The 17,570-nt window shown below is 47.2% G+C and overlaps 1 protein-coding gene across 1 annotated transcript in view; it reads left to right on the forward strand.

Moving 5' to 3' along the window:
- The window catches only part of BICDL1 (BICD family like cargo adaptor 1), a gene marked incomplete at its 5' end in the record, with an annotated part of 53,639 nt that overhangs the window by 26,213 nt on the left and 9,856 nt on the right, over window positions 1-17,570 (forward strand). The window contains 8 exons of the mRNA XM_026859915.1: window positions 5,971-6,087; window positions 6,746-6,757; window positions 8,116-8,262; window positions 9,277-9,456; window positions 9,767-9,985; window positions 11,139-11,282; window positions 14,509-14,639; window positions 17,260-17,380. Coding sequence (XP_026715716.1) covers window positions 5,971-6,087; window positions 6,746-6,757; window positions 8,116-8,262; window positions 9,277-9,456; window positions 9,767-9,985; window positions 11,139-11,282; window positions 14,509-14,639; window positions 17,260-17,380 — 1,071 coding nt within the window. The remainder of the gene's footprint in view (window positions 1-5,970; window positions 6,088-6,745; window positions 6,758-8,115; window positions 8,263-9,276; window positions 9,457-9,766; window positions 9,986-11,138; window positions 11,283-14,508; window positions 14,640-17,259; window positions 17,381-17,570) is intronic.

Genomic DNA, 17,570 nt, shown 5'->3' on the forward strand with positions numbered 1-17,570 from the left:
TGGAAGTGTTACAGATTTCCTGAATTCTCATTGTTCCACACAGCTTCTCTGGGCAGTGACAGCTCTCACGCCAGGACCAATCTGCCATGTACTTTGTATAGTTACATTTCCCCACAGCTGGGCAGTAGCAGAGTGAGGGATGAGGCACAGAGAGGAGGATTCAGCCCCACCACATCATTTGGCAGAGATGGGGACAAAGCTGGCCCTGGCCATGATGTACAACACTCCCCAACTTTGACATCTGTGCTGCACTGGGAAGCAGTGGGAAGAGGTTCTCTGGAAAAAGCTTAGCCAGGTCATCCTCCTCCTCCTTCAACTTTGGTGCTCACGGGGCTGTTTCTCACACTTTTTACCTCACTCATCACTGCCAGACATTGTTTTGTCCTTTCTTAAGTACATTTTCCCAGAGGTGCCACTGGCATCACTGACGGGCTCGGCTGGGCCCTGCTGTGGAGCTGTTGTGGAACCAGCTGGAATGGGCTGTGTCCAACATGGGGCAGCTCTAGCCTCTCCTCAGAGAGGTCCCTGCAGCCCCACTGCCAGCACTTGGCCACCTAGACCAAATAAATTCCACCCCTTGTGCCAGTGAAATGTGTATTTAAGAACTGTCATTAAAATAAACCCCTGTTGCACACTGTTCACAAACTTCACTGATGACATCAACCACAAAAAAAAAATCTCACCAAAATCAAAGTGGCCACATCACAACACCACAGAGGTGGGCAGTATAGACACTCAATACAGCCCCACCCCTCATCCCTTCACCGCTTTACAACAGCAAAAACTTCCCACTACTAATCCAGTCCCTGACAATGGCCGGTCCAAGCTTTGCCCATTACATCTCCCAGTCACTGTTTTTATTTCAAATCCCTCTAATGGTAAGTGATGTCCCTGTCTTTGTCTCAACCCACAAGCTTTTTCATCTTATTTTCTCACCCATCATGTTGAGGAGGGGGAGTGAGAGAGCAGCTGGGTGGGTGTCTGGCCAACCCACCACAGTGCCATTGCTCTTCTCCACACCTGTGTCGGTGCTGCCGTAACGGGCTGAGGGTGCCACGTCCCAGGGGTCATCCATTGGGGAATCCCTCCTCTGTGCACATAACTCAGCAAAGGCAAACTGAAGCCCTCGAAAGGTGATGAACAGTGAGTGCCAGTATGATGCAAGCACTTTCATGGATACAATAATGCTTCAATGAACACTTTAAAGTTGACCTTTGGTATAAAGCTCTCAGAGATTCCCTAATCGGGCAACCTCCATGTATGCAAAATATAGACGGTTGCTTATGGTACCAGTGTGCCAAGGGCTGGAAAATAGCCATGGCCTCACCTCTTTCTTGGCATGGGTCAGTTAGCCCAAAAATCCAGGCTTACCACCACCACTGGCAGACCCCGGGGTGCCGGGGTGCTGGCTGCGGTGGCAGGACACCAATCCCAATACTCTTGGGCTTCCCTCGGCAGCCAGATTAATGTATTTCTTTAAATTATTATTCTGAAGCAAGGTGTTTGTTGTTTCCTCCTCTGCTTGCGTTTCAGTGGCCAAATATCTTTTCCTCCCAGAGAAGAGCTGGGAATCCAGGAACCTGAAGCCAGGGGAGGCAGCGATCAGTGGTTGGAAGCGTTAATGGTACCACAGTGGGAACGGGGAGCCCCTTGAAGTCAGCTGTTAGCAAATTAATAAAAGGGGGAACACTCTCCTGAGTGTTACAAATTTAGCACTAATTAGGACTTCTCTTTCTTAGCTATTTTAGGCAAGAAAATCTTCAATATCCTTTGTTAAATTTGAATCATCTTGTTTGTAGAAGAAAATCATACGGAAACATTGGTTTCTTCACCCAGCTACAGTCTATCAAAGTTTTTTCACTCTCCTTTTCTTTCTGACATGACTTATAGCTGGATATTTTGTATGTAATTAGTTTTAGTTAGCAAATTTTCCCCCGAAAGAGGGTTTTCATTGAACGAGACTGACCTACAGGCCATTCATTTCTCACAGTCCATCCCAAACATTTCAAAGATCCCCTCTTCACTGGAGTGCCAGTGCTCCAATTTATTTACATTTATTTAATTTATTGATTGCTTGTATATTCCAGATGTTAAACCTCACAGAGTTATTGTAACTGGTAAACCATATTTTTCCTGCCAAATATCTACACAGTTTTGTATATTTTAGCACTTCAGAATTAATCACAAGAGAAATTTAATTAGGTTTGCAATGAAAAAAAAGACCTTAATTAGAGCAGAGGCCAAAATGTCCTCCTGCTCTTCCTTTCTTCTTGCACTGCCCAAATCTCATCTAAACCTTGCCTGAAGTCCAGAAAACAAATCTCACAGCTGATTGAATATATCTAATTGTGAATTGATGTCTACACTTTTGCAGTTATGTTCCAAATTCTGCCTGGTGGCTGTGTTGTCTAATTTGCCTATACCCAGGAAATTAATTCTTTCTTAAATACAGAGCAAAGCTATGATATGGGGCAATATGTTTCTGTCTTTCTGGAAAGAGTATTACTTCTCTCTCACCAAAATCTGCTCATCATTAAACAATTGATGTAACCACAAAAGGTTTTAGCTTTTAATGTTTAGAAAAACACTTATGGGGAAGAGAAAGCCCTACAGTTTGCATAATGAGAGCAGAGGCAGACTGGCTGAGGAAGAAGAAACTAGTTTCAATTCAACAAAGGCCATAGCTTATTTGAGGAATAAAGGGAAAATGTAGATAGAAGGTTGCATCTTCTGATGAGACTAAGTAAAAGAGTATGTTAGAAGTAATCAGTAGTGAGCTCATGATTTAAAACACACATGTACACATGCACACATGTACAGTGGTGTGGAGAACCCAAGTAGACACTGTATGAAAATATGCCATAAAGCCCAATCAATACTGGACAGTGTCAAGGCGGCTTTCCATAAAATAATACAAATTGATGTTAAAATCTAGACTTTGTAATCAATTAGAAAGGGTAGCTCAGCAGCAGTATTAATAATCTCTGAAGCAAATGTAGCATGAAAAGGGAGTTTCCATGGCCAGAGCTCAGCTCAGAAGACTTTGTCGCATGTATATGAAAAGTCAAATCTTTGCAAAGGTGAGACTAAAGGTATCAGTCATTTCCTGTTCTTGAAGAACTGGATGAAGACTTTTCCTCATTCTCCTGTGGAGGGAAACACGATACAGTCATTTCTGTTTACTTCTGTTAAACAGCTGGTCACAGAGAGTATTCTCCACTGTATGAGGCTAAAGAAAGTATTATTTTTGCTTTACTGTAAGATATAGGATGTGAAAGGTGTATGCTGAGGTGACACAGTAACATCCTGTGTGCTTTAGGTCCCTAAATGCTAACAATAAGTGAGTCGTGAGTCCTTTCTTCCCCCCATGTGGGCTGTAACTGCAGGAATAAGATGTGTGAGCATGTAGGCTGAGCAGCAAGTAGATAAATTCCAGATGATGATTTAGAGCAAGTGAATACAAACCTTACAGTCCTGCATGCAGTCTAGTACTGGAAAGGACCTTTGAGGTCAATTCATTTCCCTTCTGTCGTAGGCAGCCCTCTGAAAGAAACTGCATGATAAAGTGATCCAGCTCCATCACAAAATTAATTTTTGCCACCATTTCTCCTACTGTAATGGTGCAGGAGGAGGAATACTACTGCAGCTCCTTGGAAATGTAGAAATCTTCCTATTCCCAGCCTTAATATACTCTTACCCAGTTTATTCACGTCATTTTTTTTTTCTGCCAAAATTGTGCTTCTGCTTAAATAGCGCTTCTCCCTTCTGTGTGCTTATCCATGATGTATTTATAGGGAGTCCTCTCTCAGCATTCATTGCATGAGATAAAACAAGCCATCCTTTTTTAGTCTCCTTTCATATAACAGACTTTCCACGATCTGGATCACCCTTGCAGCCCACCCCTTCACCTGCTCCAGTCTGAGCATGGGGACCAGAACTAGCAAGAGCAGCTATACATTGTCTTACCATGGAATTTTACAATGCCATTAACAATCCCTTTTTCTTACTGCTATATTGTACATTTATACTGTCTGTACATAGAATTGTTCTAACATATAAATTATGTTATACAATTAACTATCAAATATTGGTGTGTCATCTCATCTGGTACCACTTGTGCTCCTTGGGAGTGTGGTCAGCATCTTGCAGGCAAAATCCTTTGGTGCTTTTCATCTGGTGCTTTTTCATCCTTGATGGCTCCTGCAGAGTATTTCAGGATGAAGATGTTTCAGCAGTCTTTACAAAAGCAAGTGAATCATTCAAAAAAAGCACAATCCATCTATCTTATTTAGTGTCACCAATTAATTAATAGCTGCTCAGGATGCTTTGAAATCTATAGCTGCTTAAGGAAAGAAAAATAACCAACCCCTTCCTATAGTGCTGTGCTATCATTATATTTTGTTTACCCTGCTCATGGAAGGAGGCTTTATTAAATAAATGAGGTGAGGGCAGTATGTAAAGGTCTCTGATGTGAGGCTTTAAAGCACAGGAAAATCCAGGATAAGAAGGGAACTAAAAACCAGTTGGTAGTCAAGATTATTTCTTATTGTTGGAAACCATTTCTCATTCCAGAAGCCCGTGGTCAGAGCCTGGCTGATTTCAGTGGTGGTGCTTCTGTCTTCTGCTGCCCCTGCCCCTGTGGGGCAACCACAGCTTCCTCCGCTTGATGGAGCTTGAATGGTCATTTACCTATTGCTTCTGATTTGGATTATTTTGCTGCAGACTATACAAAATAAAGAACCGTTTTTAAACGGGGGTAGTGTTGCCTTTGTGGGCAGCTCAGGCTGGGTCTGTGTGCTCATTCTTGAGGTCACAAGCTGATAGAGCAAAGTCATTGCACCCTTTGGTGGAGCTGCTGCCTTGGGCTCCCTGTCAGCCAGAGCAACCTGGGTCAAATCCTAACCTGCATTTGCCAGACATAAGGATGCACTCCGAAACCTGCCCACAGCTGCTGACCTCAATGCCGGTTTTCTCCTCTTGCCCCCATCCCTCCCTCCCATCTCACCTCCCACCTCCGCTGGTTGGCCATACGGCTCTGCCGGTGCCCCAAGCAGGACAGCAGTGCTGCCTCTTGAGGGGGATCAGTTCACTCCCAGCTAATTTGCCAGAGGGGGAGAGCTGTGCCTAAGTGTAATGGAACCTGATGGAGGCTAATTAAATAGAAAACCATCCATTTGCACTGTCTCATTAGGGATTTGTCATAAAAACCTTATGTTCTCTTACAAGCCTAAACAAGTGTGTTCACCATGTAAAATTCAGCCATAAAGCTGTCTGGAGAGTAGTTAACATGTCTAAGCTGTCATTTATATGCGCTGTCTGCAGCCTGGATCCTGCAGGTAGGAATGGCCTTACCACTGTCCTCAAACCACCCTGCATAAATGGGACATCCCTCCTTCAAAATGGGAAAGAGGGCCAAGCCCAGCAATCCTGCACCGACAGTCATGTGGAGCGGCTGCTTCTCCGTCTGGCCCTGACAGGAGCCAGAAATCAGAGGCAAAGAGCACTTGTTATTTTAGACGATGCCAAAGATGTTCAGAGGTTTAGAAAGCATATATCTAATAGCAGTGTTTCCTAGGCGCTATGGAGACTGGCTGCCCTCGCCTTTGTGAGTGGCCTGGTCTTCTTCTCAACCCCAACTAGGCTACTATTTTTGAGGAAAACTGAATTTCCTGCAGGACACAGGAGTCATCATGCTGTTTTTCCATGGAAAAGAGTTACGGGCTGTGTCCCCTTGGCTGCCCCAGGGGAAAAATCAGCATGATCTAAATGGCTGCTGTCCTCCACATCTGTCCTGGATGAGCTTTTCCCTCCCACAAACTGTGCAGGCTTCAGAGTTTCTGCCAAAACTAGGGCTTCTAGGGCTTGTGCAAAGTCATATCAGGGCAGATCTTCCCATGGGCAGGAGGAGGTAACTGCTTTCAGTCTATGGGACGACCCCCTGGGGTAACGCCAGCTGCTGTCTCCTTGCAGGCGTCGGAGGTGGAGCGGCAGCTCTCCCTGCAGGTCCACACCCTCAGGGAGGACTTTCGGGAGAAGAATTCCTCCAGCAGCCAACACATCGTGCGGCTGGAGAGCCTCCAGGCTGAGGTGAGTCACCTGCGCTCAGGCCTCACTCCTTCAGAAGGTGGCCAGAGCTGTTTTAACTTGTATAATGAACCCCTCTGAACTGAGTAAACAAAACCCGGAGCAAAGAGAAGGATGGTAGCTGTGGGGCAAAGGACTTCCCCAGAGAGGACTTTTGCTGCAACCCAGGGCTGGCTGGGGTGACACGGCCCAGCTTCCACCGCTGCCTTGACCACAAGCACGCCTGCAAAGTGAATGGATGAGAAGGATCTTCCAGGAGCTAAACCATGGCTGTGCTCTTGCAGGGCTGCTGCCCAGTACAGATTAAACTCTGGGGCATGGTGGGAAGGTCTGCAAGGGCAGCTTTTTTCTGTTTCTCATGGTTGCAAAGAAAGCAGCAATCCTCTCCTGCCTCTGAGCCATGCATGTGGGAAAGCACGGAGCCCCTGCCTGTTTTAGCTCTGGTACATTAACAGGAATGATATTACCTTCCTTCCTCTTCCCTTCCCTGACAAGAACTAGTGAGTAGAAAATGTCCAACTCTACTACCCAATCATTTTTTAATTTATAAGCTGTCTGGAAGAGCTTTTCTTAAAATCTCTCAATTTCTTCTTTTCTCCCACTCCCACCTGCTCCCTGCTGGTCCCTCGCCTTTTCTTCCCCTCCCCTTGGTGTGGAGCAGCAGGTCCTTGAAGTAAGTATGGAGGCTGAGAAAGGGTTTGCCTGCGTGTGCATCGCTGTTGTCATGCATGCCTGTCACCGTGCATGCCTTACCTTGCCTCCTCGCATCCTTCCTGTCTCTCGCTTTCCAAATCCCTTTCCCCCTGTGCCCTTCCCATAGTCCAGGACCCACAGCAGAGTGATGTTTTTTTCTGCTATATGGTCATTCACAGGGTGTTCATTACTGGTTTAGATACCACACGTGAACTCTTCATACAGCCTCTTATTTTACTTGCACCCCTTTTCTCCAACCCATGCAAATCATGATGGTGGTGGGAAAAGACATCTTGGAAAACATTAGTCACCTAAGAGCAACTTTCTAATACCTACAGCAGCCTTTACCCTGGAGAAAGAGCAAGTCCACATACTTTGCTAATATTCCGTCATGCAGCCAGATCTTTCCAGCAACCTGGAAAGCAGAAAAGAGACAATATCCCAAACAGGCCAAGAAAGCAGTTGGAAGTTGCTGAATTTGTCTATGGTCCATGAATTGAAAGGAGGCCATGGGGAATATCGAGGGTTATGTGGGACTGGTAAATGGCATACTCAGTCCCCAGAGGTTTTGTGTGAACTAATCTGGGAAAAGGTTCCTTTTTCTTGGTTAAACAAGAAGTGACCTTGGCTAGTGCTGATTCATCCTGTGCATTGTTCCCAGCTAACTGAATCACAGAGGTTTTGCTTGGCACATTGTCCCTCTTCACCTGAAATTGCTGCCTTTGACAATTAAAAGAAATGAACCAATTTTAAAGCCAACTGATCACTGGGAGACTAAAAATAAGCATGGCACAGAAATGAGTCTTCACAAGTAAAAAGACAGAAAAATCCCTGGTGGGGCCCTGGCAAACATGCAGCAATTAAGTAAAAGCGTACAGGCAGCGCTGTGGTGCAGCCCTGCAGGGAGCAGGATCCCCCAGACTCACCCAGTGGTCTCCAGCACCCATAGAGGAGAAAATGCCACCATGCTCGGTTGGGAAACAGACAGGAAAAGTAACTAGTTTTGCCCAGTCTTGCAAATTTTAAGGTAAAAGGGGTGGGCAGGGCTGGCCTCCGCTTAATGCATTTGGACATCTCTGCCTGCTTGCTGGCCTCCCCCCAGTGCACACCCAGCCCCTTGGGAGCTGCCCCTGCAGCCTAGGGAAGGAGGGGTTTCCTTTCAGAGCCTTCCTAAGCTTTAAACCACACGCAGAGATACAGTTTCTCTTGTACAGGTATAGAATACCTAAGTGCATACCTTTGCTTTTTGCTGTTTCATTTCTCTCTTGGGAATGTGATTTCCCTCCTCTCTGCTCCCTGGCAAGTGCAGGGTCTGACACCACCTCTCTTTCGCCGCAGATCAAAATGCTGACAGACAGAAAGCGGGAGCTGGAGCATCGCCTTAGTGCCATGATGGAGGAGAATGACCTGCTCCAGGGAACGGTGGAGGAGCTGCAGGACCGAGTCCTCATCCTGGAGAGACAAAGCCATGACAAGGACCTGCAGGTGAGGAGGGAGCAATGGGACAGGGAAGAGGCGGGAAATGAAGTAAAAGATGTAGTCTGGGGTAAAATTGACCGGGAAGATAAATAGGAACTGGGAGACAAAACAACTGGAAGAATAAAATGGCTCATGTAAACACGGCAGCAAGCAATGTCCTGTGAGTTCCCTGTAGGGACAGATAACAGGAGCCACAGTGGGGCATCCTGACAGCAAAGAGCAGCTCGAGAGGGAGATCTGAGCAAGGGAGTGGTACAGGGTGCTGGGGAAATGAGGTAAATGTAAAAAGAAGCAAAGAACTCTGGTTGCAGTTCATTTTGCTTAATGTTTTAATAGTAGAGTTGGCTTCAGAAGGGGCTTCTTTAAGCCCCACTGTCCCAGAGGGCACTCACTGGCCTCGCAGCTCTCACTGCTGAGATGGTTTCCCAGCAAGCCCCATGGAGTTCACAGCCGAGTGTCACCAAATGTCACTCCCCAGAGAACAAGCTGGCACCTCTGTGGCTTCAAGGCATCTTAGTAGAGAACAAGATTTTTCCATTTCTGTTCTGTGGATTGACAACCACTGGTTCCCCAGCTCTTCAAAACAGCCCTGAATCTTTTTTTTTCCCCTTTTTGAATATATATTTGTATTTATATATGTGTATAGATTTTTTTGAAAACATGTCTATATTACTCTTTTTTTTTTATTTACTTTCCGGTGTGTTGTTTTGAGCAAATTTTTTTACCAGAGTCCCAGCTTCTTCACAATGTTCCTCATTTTAGTGCTGATTAACCTGCTATTTTTATCTTTCAGGATATTCTGGAGTCTAAATAGTGACTAATGACATTTGGAGATTAAGCTCCAATAAACAGCAATACCAGCCAAGAGTACTTTCCTCCTGGCTGGAAACCCTCTTTCATGACACCCAATCCTCCCTTTCAGCTCCTTCACAAACCAAGAGGTTCACCCAGTCCCTATCACCTCCACTAATTTATTTTTTTTCCTGCTTCCTTGACAAATTCCTTGATTTTCTTTTCAAGCTGCACCAAAGCCAGCTGGAGCTCCAGGAGGTGCGGCTGTCCTACCGGCAGCTACAAGGCAAAGTAGAAGAGCTCAGTGAGGAGAGAAGTCTCCAGAATTTCAACACAACCAGCACATCCCTGCTATCTGAGATAGAGCAGAGCATGGAGGCAGAGGAGCTGGAACAAGAACGAGAACAGGTATTTGCCCTCCAGTCCCTGGGAAAGCCCATGAACCTCTGTGACCAGCCCCAAAGGGAGAGGAATTTTAATGCATTTGATCTGGATTTGGAGCTGAACCAAGAGCCAGAAAATTGAGGTTGTAGTCTCAGCTGGGGGATCAACACCCTTTTGACCATATGAAAGTAAATCTCCACATCCATTTCAAAACCAACATAGTGAGCTAGTCAAATATTTGTGAGGTTTGGCAATCACATGCTTCACTTCACCATGGAAGGAGGATCTCCATGGCCTCAATGTCCCAGGCTAATGTCAGGCTCTCTTGTTCCAGCTGAGGCTGCAGCTCTGGGAAGCATATTGCCAAGTGCGATATCTCTGCTCCCATCTCAGAGGAAATGACAGCGCAGACTCAGCAGTCTCTACAGACTCCTCCATGGATGAGTCTTCAGAAACCTCATCAGCCAAAGACGTCCCAGCCGGCAGCCTACGGGCAGCTCTCAGTGAGCTGAAAAGACTGATACAAAATGTGCTGGATGGGGCAGACTCCACAGTAAGTTGGTGGCACAGAGAGACCTTGGCTTGTGCATGTCCCCTTGTCCAGGTGACAGAGCTTGCTGCAGGTTTCCACTGGATCCTGAAGTCCCTAGTCTTCAAGAAACCCTCTGTGGCCCACAGAGATGGGCTGTCACAGGGCACAGCCTGCTCCATGTGTCTCGAGTGGTCAGCCAAGAGCCAAGCCAGCACATGGGGTTTCAACCTGCAGTGGTTAAACTGCCATAACTTTCAAGCTCATACAACCATCATTAGTCTGGGAGTCATTCTGGAAAATTAATGAAAGTAGGCTTTCCTTGAGATTTGCAGCCAATTAGAGTTTCAAAATGGAAATCTTGCAGATTGCCTTATACATCACAGGTCAGTTATTTCTCTTAGGATCTTCCTAACCTTGCTCTATTAGCAATAATATCACAAAAACATCATAGCCCCAGTGTGGTTAGGTTCTGCCCCTGAGAACTGACACTCAGTACAAACGTCTGGGCAAGAGCTGCCAGACTCAAACCCATTGACGGGTGAAGGATTTTGCTAGCACAATTTGGTACGGTGGGCTATGGTCCTGGGGCTGCTGGAGAGCAGGGGATGACATGGGAGGACCCCTCAACATCCACAGGAGTACAGAGTCATGAGAAAACACCTCACTTTTTGAAATGGCTCAGATCAGGCCTATTTCCACCACCCACAAGCTGTTTTCATTGCCAGTATGACTTATTTGAGATGCCGTGGTAAGATGGTGCAGATCCTGCAACTGCAGACCCACATGGGAGTAGTCACCCTCCTTGTTTCAGTACCTGCAGCAGCTGGTAAGAAGGCTGAGCATACAGATGAAGTTGTATTTGTTAAATAAAAAATAGAGAGTCCTGCAAAAGTTCTACAAACATGGAGACTGTAGCCATATGTTACCACGTCTCTGTAAATGTGGTTTATGCTAAGGTGAGAACATGTCTGCATGCTCTCTTATCATGTGTAGAAGCAGTACCTTTTACTGAGCTTATTTCCACTGTGGAGGTATACGGGAACAAAACTGAAACTCTACCAAAGTCACATTCACACTTTCCTCTTCCTTGTTTACTACCCCCATCCCAAACCAATTATTGCAATTGCCCGTTTTAAAGTGAAATCTGAGCAACAGGTTTCTCTCCCACTCTCAGAGCTCTCGACGAAGCGATGATGACACCTTAGAGGAACAGATCAGGCGAACAAGTGAGGATTCACGAGCCCTGAGGGAATTAATGGAAGGAGAACGGGGGAAACTGAGGCAGAGTTTGGAGGAGCTGCAACGACTGCACAGCCAGGTTAGCAATTCCCACACTTTACATGTGGTCTTGTAACACCAGTGTTCATTCTGCAAGCCCTGACTTCCATAGAAGAGATCAACATGATAAATAACCCAGGAGGATTTGGGCCAAAACGAGTTATGACTGGATGAGGAAAACTGTTAAACTCAGTGCAGAGGCTTCATGCATTTAGGATCAGAGTTTTTTGACAAGTTGTCTGGGGCCCATCCCAGACATCATTTCAAGCACCCAAACTTCCTTTAAACCTTTCCCCAGTCTGTTTTTTAGCAGATTGTCTTGCTTAAATTCTTCTCAGCAGAAGACCCCAAAGCAGAAGGCTGCTTGATATGGAGTACTGGAAACCCATAGGTATCCATCCAGTCTGACCCACCTTGCTTGCAGTAAGCCCTCATAAAGGGTGTGTGTAACTGCTGGATGGACAAAACAGCACTGCTCTGCTGTGCATGGAGCAAGGTTGACCCCCTCCCACAGCAGCATCACGAAACCCTCATAAATGCACACCCAGAGAAACTTAATCAGGGACAACCTGGCCCTGGGCATCACCCCAGGGCCAAGAGGGGCAGGCTAAGGCTAAAACAATCTCAACAGCAATGAGTGATCCAACCCCAAAACCAGCACCACACCCAAAGCACAGAATCAAACTGCATCCACACTGAATGTAGCATGGTCTGTCTTTGAGGTCCTATGCCAAAAGCAGCAAATGGAGACAGGCATCCAAGGAGATGCTCAGAAATCCCTATCTCTATGGGACAAGACTCAAAACGCTGGATGGGATCTGGAGGCTGCAGCAGAAGCAGCCTTTAGTGCAGCTGCTTGTTCAGCACCAGCTGCCTTGGAGCAGGGAATGGGATTAACGCCCGTGGCCAGTCTTGCCAAGAGTGCTGTATCGCCCTTCCACAATACCCTTTTGGAGGAGAAAAAAGAAAACGCATCCCTGTTCAGAAAATCAGCACAACCTGGGGTCTGACAGCCTTGTGTATGGTTATGGGAGCTCCCACCATGGGGCCAAAGGAAAAGAGTGAGAGCATCATTAAATACCCCTGGCAGTGATGGCTGCATGTGTATGAGGGTGGGAAATAGTCTTGCTGACAAAGCAGCTCATTAGAGGCAGATTGAAGTGAGGGAGCAGCCCTGGCACCCCCTTCCCTGAGGACTGCTCCTCTCAGCAACGTGGCCACAAGAGACACCTTCGAGGGTGCAGACTTGTGCCCCAGTGGGACGTGAGCCCAGGTGCTCCTCTGGCCGTGCTGCCGTAGTCCTGTGCACCACCCGCAGGTCCCCCTTGCCCGTAAACACACCTGACATGGAGAAGACAAGGGCTTGATCACTGCGATTTGGCCATGCTGACAGAGGCCCTTAGAGGCTTATTCACAGATTAGGAGCAACCAGCTTGCTTGTGTAGCTGCAGCACCCCCTTCCACACAAGGCCTTGGCAGGACACCAGGAGGGAGCAGCACCTGGTGGTTCTTCGCTGTGGCTGATCTCCCCAAACTCCCCAGCCAGGAAGGACCAGAGGATCCACCCTGGATCACAACTCTGGATCCCCATCTCTGCTTTTAGGGGTCCCTGACTACCAAAACTCTGTATGTTTAGGAAGCAAAGGGAAGGCTGCTGGTTTACATCTCACACCTCTGTTATTTGGAGAGAGATGGGGCATAACTACAAACGCAGCAGACATTGCCCTCAGAGGAGCACTCCAGCCTCACACAGCAAGTACACCTCTCCCGCAGATTTTGCGCATAACCCAACCTCACATTTGCTCAAGGTTAATAACTGTTCTCACCTCCCATAGAAGAGGCAACACTGTCTTCAGTTCAGTACTAAAGAAAATGGGTGCACATCGAAGTCTGGTCCACTCCGGGCAGCAGTGCTTTACTGCCTCTGCATCCCTCTGTGCTCTCACTGGTATTGATACAAGGAAAGGGGAACTTCTCCTAAACAGCTTTTGGGACCTTGTAGCACCACACAGTCATGCCTGAGAGCAAGGTGAGCTGGTAGAGACAGGAATCACCCCTGCCTCTGTCTACACTGGAAGGCAGTTTCATATTTTCTGCCTGGCTAGATTCTTCCATCTGTGGCATCCCATTCTTACCCAAAACACAGACAAAACCAGTTAATACTCAAAACCTATCCCCAAATGCCGTTTTTAGGGCCTCTTGATCCACTGTCCCCTGGGATTTCAGCAAAAGTGCTCAGCACCTTTCATATAGCTCCCACCTCTGCTCCCCGTCACATCATTGCCCCGAGGTGCATCCTGTGCTGGGCTGCAAGAGGGCACAGCTGGGGCAGCCCCAGCACGCAGCAGGCAGCCTCTGCACACACACAGGGCACATTCACACCCTCCTTCCCCCCCAGACCCATCCACGCCGTGCTAACGGCAGATCCTCCCACGCTGTTGATGTGATGAGCCCTTTTTGACTGTCTGCCCTCTATTTAAAGATTTCTTTGAGGATGCAAGCACTACTGAGCTGCATTTAAAAAAAGGAGGTGGGTCAAATGCTGGAAGGGTTTCCAAGTGGTGGAGTAGCGTAACGGAGCATGTGTGTGCCCTAGACAAAGAAATTAAATGTGTATGAAATATTGCAAAGCTGTTGCATGATTTCATACCCTATTAACTCACTCTGCACAGGACCAAAACGATAGATCATTTCTCAGGCTATTTAAGACTCGACATATATTTTAAAGTCTAATTAAAATCGTAAGATGTGCCAGTAACACCTCAAATGGCGTGAAAGGGAATTTTCACATCCTTTGTCTTCAGCTTCATACTACTTCAAGAGATGTAACGGCCCCCTCCAAAAAATCTTACTTGCTGCTAAATGATGATTGCAAGAATTTAACCCTGGAAAGATCAGAATACAACAGGCAGGCTCAGAGGATGCATGCCTAAGACAAACCACTGGGAGAGGGGCAATATTTCAGTGCTGATGCTATAGGTCCTGCCTCACACAGCTGCACAGCATTCAGTGCAGTTGCTGCACGGTAGTGAGGCTGTCCTGGCCACCCATCTAGCTCAGACCAGCACTGCCGGCATCTTGGGGCAAGCTGGCACATCTCATGGGGGGTTGCACCAGCACTAACAGCCCCCTTCCAGCAGACACAGCTTCTCCTACAAGCACAGGCGCTCATCCTGCAGGTTGGCTCACGTGGCCTTTTTTCCCCCCCCACTCGTGGTGAATTTGTCTGAGAAACCCTGGGTTTCACACCCTCCCCCTGCCCACAGGTCACACTGCTGAGTGTGGAAATGACGACGCTGAAGGAGGAGCGGGACCGGCTGCGAGGTACTGCTGAAGACAAGGAGACAAGTGAACAGCTCCTGCAGGCCATCAGGGACCGAGATGAGGCCATTGCCAAGTAAGTAGCATGAACAGCCAAAGCCAGGCTGGGTAAGCATTTATGGAGTGCCTTAGCGGGAGGTGGGTTTCTCCCACCCTCCACGAATTTCAGAAATTGTTACAAAGCGATGGAGTGAGTCTCAGCTTTGCTGGCACTGGGAGATGCTCCCAGGAGCTTGAGAGCAGGGCAGGAGATGCTGATCTCCAGAGCTGCCTCATGGCAGGATTTGGGGCATTTAGAAGGATGCTGTGAACCATATTTTTTCCATCCCTAGTGCTGGTCCAAGTTACAGCAAGGAGGAGAGGACTTCAGGGAACTAAATGGAAATACTAGGTCTGCCCTATTTGCCATATTTTTCTTCTTTTGCTCTTTCAGACACACAACACTTCTTTCCTGCCCATCCCCATTACAGCCCTGCTTGGGACTCCTCCCTAAACCAGTTCTCTGGTCACTTGTTCTCCTTTCTTGTTGCAGGGTCTTTTTTGCATCTCCAGTCCTGTACTGCTCTATTTCTCCTTTCAGGATTCTCCCATTGTTTTGACTCTTTATTTTCCCCATCCTCCTTGCAGACCTGTGCGGTTTTACTACCCTGTACCCCATACACCACTTCCCTGGCTCTGTGCTTGGACTTGCCACACTGCCCTGAGCACTCTTTGCCCTGAAGAGAGCAGCAGAAACATTGACCTTCCTGTTCTCTAGGTAGAAAGGATACATCTGATAATCTTTTCAATAAGCAGATGGGCCAGGACACCACCAGTCCATCTCCTTAGGAAATGCCTGATACTCAAGCCTTCGGCAAGAGGAGAAACAGGAGAGCAATGCACCTCTGGGGGTGTGGGGAGCAAAATCAGCACGCACAACCCCTTCATCTATTTTTTTAAGTGACCGAATATCCATGCTGCTCTCACCCAGGTAGCCAGCTACCGAATTCCCATCGCTCTCCTCTGTAACACCTCCATCTGTTGGCAAAAATCAGGATCATCCCAGCTGCGCTGCTGGGTGCAGAGATGTGGTTCTGACATTTCCAGTGCGTGTGGGTTGCTGGTTCTGCTGTGGCTATGGCAACGCACTGCCACCGCTATAAATCCTCTGGTAATATCCAAGCAGCAGTGGGGAGCTTCACAACAAAAGGCTATTTAAGGTGCTCAAATCCACAGCCGGGAGTGGAAGGGTACAGCTTCTCCACGGCCGTTAATGACCCTGCTGGGACAAAGCACTAATATTTACGGCTGACTGTCCTGCAGTGGCAGGAGCCCAGAGAAAGGGGGACGTGACAAGTGTGCATGGGGGAGTGGAGGGTGATTAATGAGCAGAAAGTGGCTGCAAGTGAAAGCAGACAAGAGCGTCTTGTTGCTAGACATGAAAGCATCCCTCCACAGACTAAGCGGGCTGCTGCCTGGGAAGCTCGTGATATGCTTCCCACCTCGCACTTCAAGGGTTAAGTCACTTTGGTTGAAGCCCTCTCAGAAAAAAGCCCTAACTCTGAACAGAAATAAAATCACTGCCTGAGGCAGACATCTGGCACGGAAAATTTTTAGCTTGAAGCTGAAGTTTGGTGACACGGGAAGCAATAGGAAAAGAGGATCCTATAACAGGTGGTGTTAAGCAACCGCTACCTGGAATATAAACATGAATTCCCAAATTGCTGCTCTGCTGTGGAGCACAAGGGAGCTATTAGGAGGTGGTGAATTAGCTACAGTTAATAAGATGCAATTATTTCTCCCAAAAACGTTTGCAAGAAAAGATGGTTCCCAGCAAGTCATGTTACAGTTTCCTGTCACACAGCAGCTAATTGAAAACTTAAGCTTTGTGCTCACCTGTGTACTCCCAGCATTTCCAGGCAGTTCAGGAAATTGCACCTTCCTAGAAGAAAATTCCTGTCCACTAGGCAGTATCAACTGGAACATCTCTGCCCCTGGACACCCGGGGCCCTTTGAGCAACCTTGGCCGTGGTATCACATCCCCGGTGGCCATCAAACACCTGGAAAGGAACACAGCAGTGGTGTTCCCAAGGGCTGACACAACCCCATTGAAACTGGGAGCTTTCCTTAAAGTATAAATTTAATTAAAATTTTAACAGTTTGTCATTCTTAAAAAGCACCTTCTGTGATAAATTTCCTTCATTCATTCCTTCCTTCAGTCCAAGTCCCAACTGAAAGTAGGTTATACTCTTTGCAGGTTCATTTATTTGTTTTATATTGCAGTGTATTGATCAAGTGACCAGACACAGATCATCTGGTTTTTAGCACATACCATTTCTTTTCCTATGCATTAGTAGACAGAAGAAAAGGAAAAAATATTTATATGTAGATTCTGTCTTGCTCTAGATCCCCGTTTTTAATGGCAGATCCTGCACATTCTCCAGGCATGCTATATTATCTTACACAGCAGTATGTCTGAATATCTTTTTGTATTCTTCATAGCGTGCTTACCAGAAATCTGCTGGGTTTATAGAAATGATGTATACAGTTCTGTCCCACTCCTCAGCTTAACAGATTATCCAGAATACAAGGAAGATGAACAGTTCAGGATACGGGGACTTGCCAATGAAAGAAATTGTTGACTTCTCCTCAAGGATATGTTTAACACTTCCTCTAAAAAAAGAGAAAAACGCCCCAATTTCTTGCTCTCCCCCCAGGAAGAATGCGGTGGAGGTGGAGCTGGCCAAGTGCAAGATTGACATGATGTCCCTCAACAGCCAGCTGCTGGACGCCATCCAGCAGAAGGTGAACCTCTCGCAGCAGCTGGAGGCCTGGCAGGTGAGCAGCCCCCAGTCACCACAGGGCAGGGTCTGGGTGGCACATGTCCCACGAGGCACCTTTGGGTGACTTTTCCCCCCTCCCTGTGGGTTTGCTGCACTCTCAGCCTGAGAGTCCATAGATAGGAGTGTTTGCTTTTGGCTCTGCAGGAGTCAGTGATGCAGTGGGGGGTGAAACACAGCCCTCCCTT

The sequence above is a fragment of the Athene cunicularia genome (genome assembly GCF_003259725.1).
Source record: "Athene cunicularia isolate RWA chromosome 15 unlocalized genomic scaffold, athCun1 chr15_part1, whole genome shotgun sequence".
Classification (NCBI taxonomy): domain Eukaryota; kingdom Metazoa; phylum Chordata; class Aves; order Strigiformes; family Strigidae; genus Athene; species Athene cunicularia.